Here is an 18,322-nt window from a genome sequence, read left to right as displayed (position 1 = left end):
GAGGGTAACCAGCCTGGCTGCCTGCCGTGCACCTATACCCGTGCTACGTTCTCGCGTACCTGTGCAGTGTGGGCAGCACGTGCAGCCTTGTGCTGTGCAGCGTTCTGCTGTCGTTCGTGTTGGAGCTGCTCCTCAGTCCTGCGCTGCCGTGCTGCTCGCTGCCGTGCGGCATTTTGTGCCCGGATGGCCTGACGTTGTTCCTCGGTCCGGGCCTGCCGTGCGCGTCGCTGCCTGGAAGTGTTTTGGTGCCATCTCGTTTGGGAGCCGCCAGAATAATCGCTGTCATCCGCGGGTGGTGGGCTGGGTGTTGGAGGTAGTGGCGCTGGGGGTGGCAGTGGCTGACGGGGTGCGAGTAGGCATGGGGGCGGGGGCAGTGGCAGGGGTGGGTATCCGGATGGGGCTGGGGCCGGGGGCGGGGCTGGGGGGGACGGGATTGGGGTTGGGGGAGCGGGCAGGGCATGTTTGGAGATCCAAGGGTGCGATAGCAGCAAGTGCTGCCCAGAATGCCGAATTCGTTATGAGGGGCGTGAACAGGAACCTTGATGCCACAGACAGCACATCGGTGTTGGGTCCATTGAAGGTATGCGCAATATGTGATGCAATCCACGAGGCCCCAATGCCGATGCCCCATTGCATGTCACGGTCAGTCACCGATAGAGCCACAGTGTAACATCTGCTGCTGTGCTGATGGTGCTGGAGGCACGGGCAGGCAGCACGCCTCCAGTCTGGTGGAAAGGTGAAGGCGTGCACGGTCTGAGCAGGTTGGCCGTGGGGGAGGGGCATGGGTCTTGGGGCGCAAGCGTGAATGGTGTGAGCAACCGTGAGAACATATGCCAAGGAACTGCACATGTGCCTGTAAGCCTGGCACCAGGTCTGCCACCAGCCATCTGTGCATTGTTCGTTTAGGGTGCCAGCGAGCCTCTGTTTCTTTGAAAAAGTCCATGCTGCTACTGTGCTTGTCAGCAACCAAAGGGACAGCTATGGCTGCGTCCCCAAGCCGTGGGGACCTCTGCCGTTGGGGAAGGCCCTTTGTACCGGGGCTCTCTCCCTTTGGGGAGCCTAGGCATGAGAATCTCCCCAAACGAATTTCCCTGGGGAGCATTTCGCCGTGGCTGAAGCGCCCTCACCGGAAGCGCCCGACGAGTTAGGGAAGGTCCCGGGGTGACTCGCGCCACATAGCGCCATCAACTTCACGCAATCCCGGCGACCTTCCCGACGGCCCAGCACCATACCAGTTTGTACGGCATATACTACCCAGCCCTACAGCAAAGCAATGCTTCATGAGATAGACAATTAGCAAGCGAAATGGGCTCTGTTCGTTAGGTGAATACAAACAATAGCTTTGCCTTACCAACTTCACTCGCTCAATAAGGTCGAGGACCCCATTAAGAAGAGCATTGCCAAAGCAAAGAGGAATAAACGGCGACGGCTTAGAGCAAAGCAGCTTTGCCCAGCCCCCGAGCCTTCCGACAAACATAGCTGTCACAAGTGCCATTGCACAACAGGAGCCGGTAAAAATTGATAACGACGCGGCCTATGAGGTCGATTCACCATGAAGATGCTGGGTGGGTTTGACACTGTAGGTGTTGCCGTACGTGTTTCATTGCTATGTCGTCTACTTGGAATTTGGTGCGCACGGTTGATGTACAGGGCCTCACTGAGGTGCAACACCTTCAATGTACGAACCTTTTTGGGGGCGGGGCCCCAGCGCGAAGCGCCCAGGGGGCCCCCGACCTGTAGGATTTTGCCCATGTCCGTGTGGCCGTGTGGCCGTGTGTAACGGACCAAACATAATATCTCGGCCGGCTGAATCGCGTTATTGGTAATATATTGCATTCTATATTGCAAGGTATATCGCCTGTAGCCAACAAAAATCGTATGAGCACAAGTTTGGCTGCCTCCATTGACGAAGGTCAAAGTCACATGAACGCCTCTCGGGCTAAATTTAATCTCAAAAGGTGCCGCGTATCTCATAATTGAATTCTGAGATGACGTTGTATGATAACTCGAACACGCAGCTCGTGTTACCATTTGCACGCACGGGCATTCCGACTTGCCACCAGCAGGCCGACGAATTTGCTTTCATTTCTCTGTAAAATACGCAAGCCGCTCGTTTGTACATTTACTTTAGCCAATGCTCGGGGCCTCCGGAGACTTGCGGTGTGCCGCGATGAAGCTCGCGGCTGTGGGGCGGATTGCTGAGGACGCTGGCGCTTCGGAGAAACATTACAGACAGCACCGGACTTCACCCAGCTTGCATTACCATTTGCCCGCACGGGCATTCCGACTTGCGGTCTGCCGCACTGTCCATGCGGCATGCACCCGGGATGGATGCGATTCGCGTGGAGCCCGCAGGCGGTGCTGACGATTCCGCCGGTGCAAGCTTAGCTCCCACGCCATCAGCACTGCTTCAACAAGCACATCTCCCACCATGTTGACACTACCCATCAATTGTCACACGTGCCTAGCTACCGGCCTGTACGGATGCAGGGGGGCCTCGCCCTTTTTCCGGCTTCGAGGAAGCCGACACCCGACTTGTCGTACTATTGTTGTAAGTATTTTGTTACATTGCTTCACCAGCGGCCCCCTTTCCCGAGGCAGTTCCCTGCTCTTCCCTGCGGGAGGGGCACCCTAATCCATTTACCCCATCCGACTTCAGAATGTATACATTGGGTTCACCAACTCACCACCAGCATCCAACCACATCTAGCGGATCAATGGCGCTTCAACTTAGTTCCTGGTCAGCCCGCAAGTTATTGTAGTCACCTCCTACACCGTCCACATGATAGGGGGCCACCTCCCCATTCATCATCCCTCATTCATCGGGGGGTTGGCAGGCGGATTGAACCCGGACACTCCGAGAGCAGAAGTCAGGCCTTAACCTCTGCCAGCCATCTGCCTGTCTGGGGGATACAAGGGCTCACACCGAGGCATCCCCTGTCGGCATTTTGTCATTCAGGGGCAACTAGACGCGGGCTTGCCGCCCGCGAGGGGGGTCGTAGTTCCCCGTGGAGCGTTCGGTGAGGTGGTGTAGGATAGGGTCCGCAAGCACGTTTTTCGCCGAACACACACACACCCGAACGCACCCGAACGCGCTCGAACGCACCCGGACGCACCCTAACGCGCCTGAACGCGCGCGAACGCGCCCGAACACGTCCGAACGTACCCGAACACCGAACACGTCCGAACGTACCCGAACACGCCCGAATGCACCCGAACGCACCCGAACGCCCCCGAATTCAAGCGCACTTGAACGCGAACGCACTTGAACGCAATTTGTAACGAGCATGAGCTGTTACATTACTCTCATTCGCCTATTCGTTATCGTTCGTCGGTGTAGTTTGGCCTTCGCCATAGGGCCTTCACCTAATCTGATGCACTTTGCCGTACTTCCGTCGGTGACCGGTCGATAAGACGGCTCACCACCTCATCACTAGGGGTCTTTCGGTCCCACCACACAAGTGGAAAGCTTCTTAAATAGGCTCGATCGTAACATTGGTATCGAGACTTCTCGATCCTAGCCTACTTCGCTTCCGCCGTCGTATCTCATGTCTGCTGCTGACCCTGTCGCGGCCATTGCCGACCGCGACAATGCTGTTGTTCAAGTCATTAATCGCGCTTCTTCTTTGTCGCTTACGGAGAAGGCGCCTACGTACCCGCGTTTCGACAAGTTGCTGGAAATGTCTCCGGATTCTCTTGAAAAGCAGCAAGTGACCCTGGCGCAGGGTTGGAATTTACAGAAAATAGCAATCCAAAATGAACTCCAGCGATGCGGGCTGCCAATACAATCAGAGGACGTCGCGGTTGCTTTCATCGCAGCGCTGGACCCCGTTGTCTTCGCTTGGCTTTACACTCGGCTGTAGTTATGCAGGGTGGATTCTTTCCGAGTTTCGAGTGGCTTGAGGATTGGTTCCTCAAGAACTGCGGCGAGAATCCTGGGGGGGCTAAGTTTTGTGAACAGTTGGGCACATCTGTTGGCGTTAGCACGTCCTGTGTGCAAGACTGCCCCGTTCCCAGTTGCGAGCCTCCGCTTCCGGCTCGTTCGTCTCGTTCGCCTGTCGCCGCTTCGCTATCGCCTACCTCGTTGGGTACGGCTTCGTTCGGTACTGGCAAGTTTGCTTCGTCTAAGCAGGCTTCGCCGTTTGTGCAACTCGCGCGTCAGGACGCTGCTGTCTTTGCTGCTCTTACTGCTGAGCCTCGTCGATCTTGTAATGCAAAGACTAATTCGAGCGTTCCGATTGCTTCTGCACTTATTCCATCGACTCGCATACTTCGCACTTCCGAATTCGAGTAGCTTCAGCGTTTGACTGGTCGGCATTTTACTTGGGATTCGTTTGCCCCTTCGCGTCGAGCTATGTGCCCCAAATTCAGTTCGACTCCGAACAGCTTTCTGTCTTCCAGCTGTGCCGGACATCACGTTTTCGTTCATCCGCCTCCCGCTCACGCTAGGGAGTATCTGTCGCACTACTTGAACTGCAAAAGTCTCGCACCGCAATCAACGTCAGGTGGTTTTCTGTTGCCTAAGTGGGTCGCTGATAAGTGTCGTTCTTCGTTGTCCGGCATGACTCAGCTTCGTACGTACTACGCTGATTATCACCTGTATGATGTTGTGGCTGCAATAGGCAAGCGTCGTTCTGCAGGTTTAACCGGTCCTGTCGAGTTCTGGTACGATCCTCCAGTATCTGCTTCTGATGCTGACATCGCTCCCTTACCTTTCTCCGTTTCGGAAAGTTTGACTATGCAGTTTCGAGGTAAAGTGTGTCAGTCCGACGCTTCCATCCTCATCGATAGCGGGAGCATGCCTGAAGGTGCCCTTTTAAGTGCAGGTTTTGCTTGTCGCGTCGGTTTGGCGATTCAACCGTCGGACAACGCACATCCCGCCCTCATGAGCTGCAAGGGCGGCATCCTTGTCCTGCATCTGGGCGGGGCCTGTGGCTGGGTCGAGGTGCTCACGGGCCCACGAATGCCAGGCTGCTCCCTGGAGGGTGGTGGCTTGGCCATTGTTTGCTGTTTCCCACACCCGTACCAGGTCCCCCACCATGCGCAGTTTCGTGCATGGTGTCAGTGCCGCATGGTATGCTTCCAGGCCTGGTCGACGGCTGGGGCCCTCGGTGTTTGCAGCATTGGCTGCATTGGGCAGCAGTGGGTTGCCCCATAGTGCCACCGCCCAGCACCATTCACCGGGTTCCAGTGCGGTTCTGCCAATGTCCTCCAAAGGCGGCAAGTGACCCAGTGGCTCCACGATACGGCTGATGTCTGCGGGAAGGTTGCTGCTGCCGAGCCATGGTCCCGTGGCCCGGGCGGTTGTCAGAGCCCAGGGCGGCAGTGTGGGGTGGGTGAGCTCCAGGTAGGCGGACAGCGTGCGTACCCAGGGGTGTAGGCCCCGGGCCTCGCTGTTGGTTGCCACTGCCACCACCTCGTCCCCGCCTGCTCCCGCAGCTACTTCCCCTCCCGCACCCCTACCTTCACAACCTGCCGCCGGCAGTGCTTGTGCAATGAATCGCATGGCCACGCTGCCTCAGCCGTGCAGCCCAGGCAGCATGGCGTGCGTGGATGTTCTGTTGGAGTGGAAGCAGGCCAAAACCCCCGGCTGACGGATGGCCTACTAGAAGGCTGCTGGGTACACCTGTGAGGCGCTGGAATGGGTCTTCTGGGCCCTGTTGCCGGTCGACCAGGCAGGCCGTCAGCCGCTCGATGTGGTCCAGAGTGTCATCTGGAGGGGGTCCGCCATGTTCCATGTGCCAGGTGACCGTCTGCAGGCCGTAGGCGGACGTGGCGGTGGCCCTGCTGAAGGCTGACAGTGGGAAGCGGGCGAGCTGCTGCATCCGCTTGTAGGCTCCTGCCAGCATCTTGGGCCATTCGGGTTGTGGGGGTGTGGGCCGGTTGTCTAGTTCAGGGCTGTGGCGGTGGTGACCACTTTGACTCCACCAATTGTCTCCTGCTGCGGCTATTGATGTAGTGGCTGCTGCCGCTGCTGCTTACCCACCGGTTGTGGCTGGTGCTGCGGCTGTTGTGGCTGCTGTTGTTGTTGCTGGTTCTCAGCACCCACCCTCAACAGCTCCACCTTTTCCACATTGAGGCGCTGGCCTGATGCCCGGGCGAAGGTCTCCATGGCTTCCAGGAACGACGGTACTGACTCCTCACCCTTCAGCACCACTTCAGTGTCGTCCGCAAACTGGCAGGCTGTGACTCCGTCCTGGTCATTCGGCCATAGTTTGACCCCCACATCTCGGCTCCAGAGCCAGCAAAGCAGGGCCTGGGTGATGAAGAGGTACAGCAGAGGTGTGAGGGGTCACCCCTATCGCACACCTGCCTCCATCCCAACCAGTCTTGATTTGAAGCCATTGACCATGGCTCGTGCCTGCGTGTTGCTGAGCAGCAGCCGAACCCAGCTGCACAGCTGCGGGCCCGCCACCATCGCCTCCACAGCAGCTAGCAAGAAGTCTCGGTCCACCGTGGCATATGCCTTCGTGAAGTCCAGGAACGCCAGGAGACCCCGGCGGTTCTGCTTGCAGAGGAGGTGCGATAGGTGGCGCAGGAACATCACACTGGCCCCAATGAGCCGTTTAGGGAGGAAGGCCGACTGCTCGGGGGTGATGATGCGCCCCAGGGCTGGCCCCAGGCGGTTGGCCAGTACCTTGGTGAGCAGGCGGTAGTCGGCGCATAGTAGCGTGATAGGGTGGTAGTTACCGGGTTGCTTGGGGTCACCCTTCTTGTAGAGCACCGTGATAATGCCCTCAAGGAAACCAGTCGGCACCTGTCCCGTTGCACCTATGGCGGTGAAGAGGCCCGCCATGGTGTTGCCAATGGTGGACCAGAACTTGCGGTATAGGTCGGCTGGGATGCCGTCCCATCCAGGTGCCTTGCCGGGCTGGCTCTTGACCAGTGCTACCCGTAGCTCCGCTGCTGTGATGGTTTTGGAGCCAAGCTGTTCATCTGCGTCTGCAGGGAGGCTGATGTTGGCCGCAGACAGCTGGGCAAGTACCTCCTGTCGTGCACTGGGGCTGATGAAGTCAGGAGCTCGGCTGACCTCGGCCCAGAAGTCTGCCACGATCTGTGGCAGTTGTGCTGGGTTGGTTACTAGGCGGCCGGTGTTTGCCTGGAGTGCGACTGGGGCAGGCTGCTGCCCGGCCGCCTGGGCTTTAAGGAAAGCTGTCAGGGGGCAGGGCCGGTCCATTCACCTGCCTGGAGCCAGTGGGCCTGTGCTTCCTTTGCCACCATGTGGCCATCCTCTTGGTGGCCCCTGGCTAGCGCTGCTTATTCTTCCACCAGCTACTGCAGCGGCTGGGATGCTGTGGGCGCCGCATCGACTGCTTGCTGAGCCAGTTGGACCGCAACCAGTGCTTCTTGGGCATGGGTGCCAGGCTGTCGTCTGCATTGTTATGCTGCCTTGTTGAGTCGATGGGCCAGGGTGGCAAGGCGGCGCTTGAAGCCTGGCCACCAGGCGATCAGGCCAGCTGGGTTGTCCTCGGCAGATGGTGCCTCCATGCATTACTGATGTTTAAGAGATAAAGGTTGTTGTATTGGATCTGCGAGATGCATGCTGGGGAAGAAGGTGGTTGGTCCCTCCAGGGAGGCTTCATGTCTCAGCCGGGTGGCCCGGCACCTGTGCGTTAGTTATTGCTACGATGTCACATTTAATGACTTCCTTAGCAGCACTTTTCGCTGCAACGCTAATCATCCTGGCTGCCGGTGAGAACTCCGCCTACGTTCTCGTCTGTGCTCCTCGTTCACCATGCCATACAATCCTGCATGCGAAACACTCCAGGCATTCATTCATGTGGAATTTAATTTATGTCTAGAAATCTAATCATGCTCTTAAATGTTTCCTTTGGCTCCCGCTCATCCCTATGGGGGGGATGTGCGGGGTGGGGCTGCCGCCCCACTTCCCCGCACTTTCCCCCCTCTCCTGCCCCTTGTTCTTGGAAAGCTTTAGGCGAAAGTATATCGGCTGGCATTAGCAAGTATGTGGGCTGTGTGCCTTTTCCAATGATTGAAACGGTTTGTTTTCTTGCATTGGTCGTACAGTGCAAATTGCCCACACATTGCTAGTTGTTGCAACAGTAAAGTATAAGCAATTGACGAAGTGAAAGGAGAATGTCAGTATGGAGAATTAAGCATCTAAATTTGTGATTACAGTCGAGTTGAGCCGTTAGGCCCCCCCCATTTAAACTGGCAATTTCGGCCCACGATCACTTTTGTTAGTATTATTCTGATGGCACATGCATGGCGAAATGGAGGATCCTGATGGTTTGTTCGGTGGGGGTGTTTGGTGGTTGTGTGGTTTAAACGTGTAAAGTGGATGTAGGTTTGATGATGCAGGATGATGGGCCCCTTGGCATTTACATGAATTTGCTAATTTTTAAGTAGGTTTGTGCATAAGTTGGATAAACCGATTATTAGATTTTAGAAATGTACAAATGTATTAATGCAAATAACAATCACTAATTGGCAAAGCCCGCAGTGCCCATTCTTTCTCAGGGCGAGCAGCCCACAGTGGAACAACCCACCACCAACATCTTTGCACCGAATTTTGTAGCAAGAAATGCAAGGATGCCAGGAAGTAATAGTTAAGCAGCCTCTCGCACAATTGTGTCCGGTCGTACTTCGCGAATAAAAGGTCCGTACATGACGCCCCAAAAGCCAGGAGCGAATTTTACCGCGCAGATGCGCGCGTGTGATTCTCCAAATGCGCCTGTACAAGTGTATATAAATTTTCTTGGCGGAAAAGGACAATGTGCGCCAGCGCGTTGCGCAGGTGGGCATGTTGGCCATAGTCGCACCCGGCATACAGGCTGGACTATTGCGTGGCTGCTTTGCAGTATCTGAAAGCACCGAAAGCCTACGTCGTAGCTTGCAACACTGGGCTCGTGAAACTGCCGCAAGAAGATGAAGCGTTCGGGGAAGAAGCAGTTGTGTGCAGCACCTTGTTCAGAGTAAAGTCAAATTACAAAGTTGCGCAAAGTATAACATACATAAACTGAATTAAACATAAGAACAGATAAGACGTTTAGAGCCTTGTCGGTGACATGGACGCCGCTGTTGGCTTGGAACAGCTATTTGCTGTGCATAGGGACGTGCCCGCGTTAGCCGTGTTGCAACAGCTCAGGATGGATTTCAGCCAGCAACAGCCTCAAGAGCTGCTGCACAACCACCGGGAATGTCTTCAGTTGAGCACGTGTAGTTTTGGTCGGCGGGGTCGAGCAACGTACGCAATGCGCACAGAAACCAAGGTGCAGCGTTCTGTAACATCGCCAACATATCCGGTACGCGGTGGCAGGCTTGCCGAGCACGAAATGAAGGGGGGGTCGCATCTCACCATTCAACTAAGCATGCATGTGCTGGGTTGAATGCACTTGCAAGTCGCGTCCCATAGCAAACCGAACTCAAACACAAGGACGTTCTGCTTGCAAGTCGCGTCCCATAGCAAACCGAACTCAAACACAAGGACGTTCTGCTTGCAAGTCGCGTCCCATAGCAAACCGAACTCAAACACAAGGACGTTCTGCTTGCAAGTCGGGTCCCATAGCAAACCGAACTCAAACACAAGGACGTTCTGCTTGCAAGTCGCGTCCCATAGCAAACCGAACTCAAACACATGGACGTTCTGCTTGCAAGTCGCGTCCCATAGCAAACCGAACTCAAACACAAGGACGTTCTGCTTGCAAGTCGGGTCCCATAGCAAACCGAACTCAAACACAAGGACGTTCTGCTTGCAAGTCGCGTCCCATAGCAAACCGAACTCAAACACAAGGACGTTCTGCTTGCAAGTCGCGTCCCATAGCAAACCAAACTCAAACGCAAGGACGTTCTGCTTGCAAGTCGCGTCCCATAGCAAACCGAACTCAAACGCAAGGACGTTCTGCTTGCAAGTCGCGTCCCATAGCAAACCAAACTCAAACGCAAGGACGTTCTGCTTGCAAGTCGCGTCCCATAGCAAACCAAACTCAAACGCAAGGACGTTCTGCTTGCAAGTCGCGTCCCATAGCAAACCAAACTCAAACGCAAGGACGTTCTGCTTGCAAGTCGCGTCCCATAGCAAACCGAACTCAAACACAAGGACGTTCTGCTTGCAAGTCGCGTCCCATAGCAAACCAAACTCAAACGCAAGGACGTTCTGCTTGCAAGTCGCGTCCCATAGCAAACCAAACTCAAACGCAAGGACGTTCTGCTTGCAAGTCGCGTCCCATAGCAAACCAAACTCAAACACACGGCCTTGGCCATCTCTTCATTAGTACTGCGCTTTTTCTCCAGCCGTGGTGACGCATCCTCGCCCAACTCGTCAGCGGGCTGCGCAGACGGCGCACATGCTGCTTTTGCAAGCTTGAGGGCTTGGAGAGCTTTAAGGTTCGGGGCGAGGGTCCTCAGCGACTTGATTGCCACCTCGGAATCCGCATCCGCCAGCCGTGCGTTGACTTCGACCTCTGTGCCAGCAAGGAAGACAGAAAGCAGGCGGTGACAAAACAGCAAGTTTGCACCTTTCGTTCAAAACAAAACCGAATGGAGTCGGCGTCACAGGCTGCGGCTCACAAAGTCGGTTACATGCCAGGGACCCAGACTTCCATTGGTATGGGCGTAGGCATTGTTAGAGATAAGAGTCCTTCAGTGAACACGTCACTCGCTCATATCGTTACACAAGGAGAGAGAGAGAATGGATACGCAAGCAGTATATAACCATACCGTAGCCAATCCTGATTCGATGTCGTATTGGGATAAAGGCAACTAATCAAACTACCGAAGTGTCAAGCCTGAGTGTACCTAAGAGCACTTTCCAACAGGCATCGACCTAAAACAAGACACATTGCAAAGAGCGCAAGAGTCGATAAAGTATACCCTGTAGTGGTTGGTCAGTCCTGTTCAGTCCTGTCCAGTCCTGTTCAGCAAGCGATGAAACCAATTTAGGCTGAAGTGGTTCTTACCGCCAGCCACGGTCTTCACTGACGCCAAGTCCACCAAGCCTTCTTCAGACAATGTTTTGGCGATGGCGGCATCGGTCGATTGCCCGATGGGGTCCATCCCAAGCGTTTCCACGAGGACTTCGGCCATGTCCCTGGCGAAGCCCAACCCCGCCGATTTTGCCAGCTTTTGACGCTTCTGCAGAAGGTTAACACCATTGGGCATAGAACAGGCATGGAACGCGACTTGGTGTAAATGTGAGAAGAGTGCACCATTGGTGCACCCTGCCAGTTCTTCAGTCAGACGCACTCCAACCCCGTTCTTACCTTGTCCGGCCCATGCACATCCACATCCAGGGCACCATCGGATGCCATTCTGGAAGAGATAACAAACGGTCGTCGGGCTGTTACTAGCTTGCGCTTAACAAGGTGGGCGTCTTCCAAGACGAAGCTTGGGACACTTTGACTAAGACCCGAACGTAATCTGTATGCAATCTGCAGACCCTACTGGGGGTCAAGTCCGCATTAGGCGTATCAACATGCAAGACGTTATCAACAGCAAGCCGGTTTGGGGGTCCAAGTACAGCCTGTCACGCTGACTAGTTGGACAAGGCTGTATGCTCTTCTGCGTGAAGGCAGAATGACTTCACCAGGAGAGCAGCAAGAATTAAGTCGCCACTGCGACCCAGTTGTACGACAGTGCCACAGAACCAGCCTTAGAAGCTCCGGGCGCTTCGCTCCGTCACATCTAAACCAACAAGACGTTATCAACAGCAAGCCGGTTTGGGGGTCCTGACTCGAAGTGAGGCCCACCCTGGAGTTAGTTGTTACGCTTTCATGTACTTCCTCAAACAAAATTACTGCTTCTCTAGTACTGTGATGGTTTATTGGTTATATTCATGCAAACTGAGCTGGAGTTGCAAGGCGCGAACATGCTGGCCGCATCATCATTCCCAAGCCAGTATGCACAATTCTGAGAAAGTTTGCAGTCTTCATGGTTTTGTTGTGGCACAACTCCACGTAACTCTGCACATGCGACAAAATGTCTTAGTGCATAGGAGCAATTCTTGCTCAGAAGTCCAAGTAGACTCAAAAGCATTCCAATTGGAATGCCTGGCTTAATGTAATGTTGTCAGGTTGTTTGTCGTAGCGCTTTGGCGCACCCAACGTGGAATGTTGGCGCCGGACTGTGCAGCTGAAGACCTATGCTATGGGTGAACCAATGGTGCACCCGTTCCTTCGCCATCATCAGCACGTTCCCAGCCATGGACTTTTTGACAGAACACCCTTGTATGTTCTGCCATTCTAAGCACAGCATTATAATTTGTTGTTGTGGCCGTCTATCGAACATAACAATCCTTCCCCCCTTAGGACGCGCTATTTGCACTAGCAGCCAGTGTGCAATTAGATACGTAGACCTCTGTGATGCGAGTTCCTCCTCAGTCGAGATCCGCTTCAACGAGCGTTTGTCGCTTCAGTCTGCTTCGGAACGAACACAGCCGGGCGGAATTTGACGCTAGAGGAAATAAGCCATAGAGCAAGAGAAAAATACCGCGCGGAAATAGAAAATAACCCTGGTCAATTCCCCTGATTTACGCCTAAAGAGAAAGCCGATATTACAGCACTTGTGTAAACGTAAGGAGTAGGTTTGTAGCTGGCAAGGGATGGGGATGGGACCAGGGTTCGACACTGACCTTCCTGAAACTTGCGGGCTCCCCCGTACCTCCCAAATTTTCCTTACGGAGGGGGCCCCTCCGTAACAGGCTCCTGTACCGGCCGAAAACCTTACGGGGGCCCCTGTAACCCCCGCAAACCTTTACGGGGGCACTGTCCTTGGCTGAAACGCTGTGGAAAGTGACGCTTTGCATTTTTTTGCCCTGTAAATCGTTATTTTCGTTATTTTCTCGCGCTTCTTGGAGGGCGGTGGATTAGGAGGCCCTTGGTCACCTCCTGACGACTCATTGTCTGCCATCGCTGGATGTTACAGACCAGAAGCTATAAAAGTATTATGAAAAATGTAGTTAAATATTGCAATATGAATTATGTCTGCCAAGTGTGTGGCCTTATCCTTTATATGGTCCGTCCTCTCCCCTACAGGGCCCCGTACGGCCTCTTATAAATCCTTAAAATCCTTACGGGAGCCACCGTAACCGGCCTTCGGCCGGTCCGGGGGCGGCCCCGTACGGGGCCGCTTCGCGCCCCAAAATCCTTACGGGAGCCACCGAAAAGTCCTACGGGCCCTGACGGGGATACCGAAAAAAGGCCAAAAACTTACGGGCCCCGTACGGGGTGTCGAACCCATCATGGGACCCTGGCTGACAGCTTTCGGTTGTGGACACAGCTGCAGGATGGGGATGGCCCTGGTCGAAGGGATTGGGAAGGGACCCTGGCTGGCGGGTTGAGGATGGGGTGGGATTGGAAACCCTGGCCATAGGATTGGGGATGGGACCCAGGCTGGCATGATGGGAAATCTGTCTCAAGGGATGGGATTAGCACCGGGCCCCTAAGATGGGAGATGGGAGTCGGTCACCCCAGCCAGGATGGGGGGATGGCTGACCACTACCACCCCCCGGGATTGGGGGATTAGACCGTTTTTGCAACCCTCTGGGCTGTCGGTGGCAGGTCGCGGACCTCCAGGCTACGTGTAACGGCCAATGACTCTTAGCCGTGTCTGCTCGGTTCCAGAGAGACACCGTCTCTTCAACGGGTTATGAGCCCCGGCTTCCTGCCTCCCACGCCCTGACGAGCATAGCTCGCACAGCATCAGCACTGCTGCAAGAAGCACAGCTCCCACCACGTGGACACTACCCTAGCTACCGCCCTGTACGGATGCAGGGGGCCCCCGCCCTTTTTCCGGCTTCGAGGAAGCCGACACCCGACTTGTCGGCTTTGGAAAGCCGCCCCCCTAGTTTTGGGATTGATCCCAATGCGTGTGGGAATGGTGGCGTTCCTCTTCTTGTATTTACAAAAAAAACAGGTGTATCGCTCAGCTTACACCCGGCACGAGGCCTTCCACTCCCACAAAGCGGCTGTAGACCAGTACGTGCGGGATCGTCATCATCAGCAAACTAACAAGCACCTGGCCATGACCGAGGTTGCCGACAATGCCTTGTTGGCTCTGTCTGGTGGCGCGTACATGGTCCTCCACCAAGCCATGCCTTTCACTCACTTCCCAGTGTTCTGTGAATACATGGACTGGCTTAAAGTACCAAACATGGGACATCACCACGCTGATCAATGATACTCGTGTACTTGGGTGTATGGCAGCTTGCATTCACAACCACTTGGAAACAGAGCAAGCATCACGTATCGAGGCTGTCACGTTCATCGGCATGCAGATGGACGAATTTATAGGTGCATCATAGGTGCGCCTTGCCGTACATTGTTAGTAGTACGGCTTTAGCCACCTGCCATATGGCTGTAATTACCAAAACGCTTTCCCTATCTGTCGCCTCTCATTTTCAGGTGGGTCCACGCAGCACTATACGTCACTTTCGATGATCCTAAGACCGGCATGCTGTTCGATGAGTACTTCTGTAGTAGCTGGTACACAGCATGGCACGCATAACGTCTACAATTACGCACTAAGTGCGTCCACTAGCATCTCAAGAGGCCTTTTCAGCGTTCAAGGTTCTGAGGGATTCTGAGGGATTACTTCATGGAGCACCTGAAGGATAAGAAGTACAGGCATGATTGCCATTCACAGTTCGATTTCAAGGAGGCAAATGTGCAGCTGTATGTATGATGTTATTACAGGGTGGTATAACTTCACCAGCGGCCCCCTTTCCCGAGGCAGTTCCCTGCTCTCCCCTGCTAGAGGGGCACCCTAATCCATTCACCCCATCCGACTTAAAAATGTATTCCGTGGGTTCAGCAACTCACCACCAGCATCCAAACAAATCTAGCGGATCAACGGCGCCACAACTTAGTTCCTGGTCAGCTCGCAAGTTGATATAATCACGTCCTACACCGTGCACAAGATGGAGAGCCACCTCCCAATTAACACATCTCGCACACCAAGAGGTCGGCAGGCGGATTTGAATCCGCAACCTCCGGGAGCATAAGTCAGGCCTTAACATCTGCCAGCCACCTGTCTGTGTATAAACATGATATGTGGCAATTGCAGCCACCTCTTGTTAAGGATGGGGAGGCATTCTTGAAGTCTTACGTGGAGCAACAGCAGCTGCTGTCACAGCTCCTTGGGTGTGGGGAGGTGTTGGGTGTTGGTGGTGAGGGCGATGAGGGTGCACCCTGGCATCAGCACTTGCTGATGCCGCCGAGGGGCTGATGGAGTGTGTATGCAAGACGGAGCGTCCTCCTCCACTACGCTGCCCTGTGAGGAGTCGTCTTCGATTCCCATGCAATTATCTCCTCCTCAGCCAACAGTGCAGCAAGTTGTGCACTGGCCTGTGATGGGCGGAGCCTTCCCTCAGCCTTCCTGTCCCTGCAATGTCATCGGGCACCACCGGTAGCAGCTCCTCTGGAGGGGGGCCAACTAAAATATTAAGAACAAACTGTGTATTGATCCCTTCATCCTTACATCTGGCCCCTCTGCACTAGTGGAGCCTCGCTTTCCTGCAACATGCCACGGACAATGTGGACCCGCTCAATGACTGTCTCTAAGGGGATACACCCAAAGGAGTCCGCAGGTGCACCACCTTGCCTGAGGGAGACAGCAGCTTCGGGGGTCGGGAAAGTTTTCCGTCCGGAGATCAGGGATAAATCACACGGGTCGTGACAGTACCATGAATGACACTCACCTGTGCCCATGTAACGGCCGGAGGTTGAGCTCGCGGTTCCACTCTTCCGCAGGCGCATTGAACCACCTGACATACCATTGGATTAGGACTTTGAGTTATGGGTGAGCCCAGGGAGTCACCATATAGTCCGGGCACTTGCTGCGCGGGCAGAGCCAGCTGCTGCAGCTGCAGCTGCAGCTGCGGGGGCTGATGCTGTGGCTGACAGCACCAGTGGGCGAGCACCTGCAGTGGACAGGTTGGCGGTGCCAGCCCCAGCCCCAGCAGCAGTCAGGGGGCAGGGGAGAGTGGCGTGGCATCAGGTGTCTCCTTGGAGGACATGTTGACCCTGGAGAACATGTTTGACTTAGGTTATTGGGAATGCCCAAGTTCAGACATATTGCAATGACTGGCTGTATTAATGTTTTCTGAGGTGCATTGTCCCACAATCTGTCAGTGCTGCCGGTGGAACAAGACCATGATGATCCATGCGAGGTGCTCCGCACCGTTGTTGTAGTACAGTAACGGAGCCCTCCTTCGGGAATCTAGCTTAACCTAAACTAAAAAGAGCTACAAATATAGTGTGTATGTTTGCTCCGCAAATCCGTAAGGGGAAACATAGGGTAACTTCTTCGCCTGCTTCGTCTTTCAGTCACCTTTTAGGGGATGACATCATTCCCGTTAGTTCATCCCCGAAGGGGAGCGTTTATCCCCTAAAGGGTTGTCCCCTTTAGGATAGCCAAAGTCATCACTAAAAGGGATGAACAACAAGTCGGGTGTCGGCTTCCTTGAAGCCGGAAAAAGGGCGGGGGCCCCCTGCATCCATACAGGCCGGTAGCTTGGGTAGTGTCAACGTGGTGGGAGCTGTACTTGTTGCAGCAGTACTGATGCTGTGCGAGCTATGCTCGTCAGGGCGTGGGAGGCAGGAAGCCGGGGCTCATAACCCGTTGAAGAGACGGTTGTCTCTCTTGAACCTAGCGGACACGGCTAAGAGTGGATGGCCGTTCACACACAGAGACACACACACAGGCCACACACACAGACACACAGACAGACACACACACAGCTACACAGGCACAGAGACACGCAGACAGCCACACACACAGCGCCACAGCCAAAGGCACAGGCACAGGCACAGGCACAGGCACAGGCACAGGCACAGGCACAGGCACAGGCACAGGCACAGGCACAGGCACAGGCACAGGCACAGGCACAGGCACAGGCACAGGCACAGGCACAGGCACAGGCACAGGCACAGGCACAGGCACAGGCACAGGCACAGGCACAGATGCCCGATATTGTTTTGGACTTTGTGTGCCTTGCACGCGAGCTGTTCACTCCAGGGGTCAAGGGTGATGTCCTTGTTCATGGACCATGCAAACACACGTGTCCATGCAATTCCCTTTTATAATGACTGCATGGAGGGGCTGGCAGAAATCAACGCATGGAAGGAGAACATGTTTCTTAACCCAGTGTTCGGATTGAGGAACAGCCACGCCCAACAGGGGCTGTTTCTTGTAAGATTTGTGCATGAATATCAGGCAGGAAATGTGAGGCAAGCTGTTATACCACTAAAGGCAGGGATAGGTTACAGCTGGTTTCACGGTGAGCTGGATTGGTAACTGTGTTTTCTACAGGAGTGCATCTGATTGTCAGGCATTTACCCATGAGTGCCTCTGGAGAGCTTCAATTGGGCATTGTGTACAGAATCCACACGGAAGTGTAGGTGTCTAGGTGGGGCCCAATATTGAGAAGTTCGCAAATCTTTTCAGCCATTTCGGGAGTGTATCAGGGATGAATGCATGCATGGGCACATGCAATGCTCTTTCCTCGTGTACCCATGGTGATGGGCAGTGAAGACGCTGCCCACGATGACATGCTGTAAGGAGGCATTGGGTACCCCAGTTGCATAGGCTGATGCTTTTGTTCATCAATTACCATGAGAGAAGGTTTCATCCAGAGAATGTGCACCTACTGCACAGTCGTACTTGAATGTTTATGTCTAAGATGCAGGGAGGCTATATTTACGGACCACTGGGACCATTTAGTTACCAGATGCAGTTTATACTCTATGAAAACGGACCTACTGTCCACACAATCCTGTACGATAACATTCTATCCCTGTCTCGGTACTTGGAAGGTCTGGGAGTCCTACATTAGACTAATCCGATTTTTTTCAGTCTACGCATCCAATGCCAGTGCACTTATCCTAATCTTGGATATGGGGTATTATTTTCATTATGCAAGTGGGGTTCTCAACCTAATCCTGTGGATGAGGGACCAACCCTAATCGGGTTCTCATCCTAAACCAGACATCAACTTTGCATCCTAATCTTGTCCTCTCTTTCCGCATCCCAGTTTCTGCCTGATCGGTACCCGAACTCGAATCCCTAATCTTTACGGACTTCTGAATTACGTTTTCTTTTACTCTGCTACTTTCATATCATAGCATGATTACGGATCATACATTACATACTCCGCTTTAGGCGATTAAGACGTTATGAATTTTGTATAGATGTCCTTGAAAGCGATGTTCATTTTTCCAGTATCCTTGTTCAACGACATCTTACGCGTTTCGTAACGTTCTCCGAATACGTTACAATTGCAAGGATCATTCCGCTTTCAAAATGTCCAACTCACGCCGAGGACCCTAAAATTCATGATAATAATTAATAATACATCGAGACGAAA

General features: G+C 54.2%; 1 protein-coding gene across 1 annotated transcript; it reads left to right on the top strand.

Annotated features, from left to right (window-relative positions):
• Window positions 1-14,309: 14,309 nt before the first annotated feature.
• On the top strand, window positions 14,310-17,042 carry VOLCADRAFT_99537 (uncharacterized protein; the record flags this gene model as incomplete). The annotated part of the gene is made up of 4 exons (XM_002958250.1): window positions 14,310-14,360; window positions 15,022-15,124; window positions 15,806-15,890; window positions 16,706-17,042. The coding sequence occupies 4 exons, from the start codon at window positions 14,310-14,312 to the stop codon at window positions 17,040-17,042; spliced, it is 576 nt and encodes a 191-aa protein (XP_002958296.1).
• Window positions 17,043-18,322: the final 1,280 nt, after the last annotated feature.

The sequence above is a fragment of the Volvox carteri genome (assembly GCF_000143455.1).
Source record: "Volvox carteri f. nagariensis unplaced genomic scaffold VOLCAscaffold_89, whole genome shotgun sequence".
NCBI lineage: Eukaryota > Viridiplantae > Chlorophyta > Chlorophyceae > Chlamydomonadales > Volvocaceae > Volvox > Volvox carteri.
This window is presented reverse-complemented; position numbering and strand designations above follow the sequence as displayed.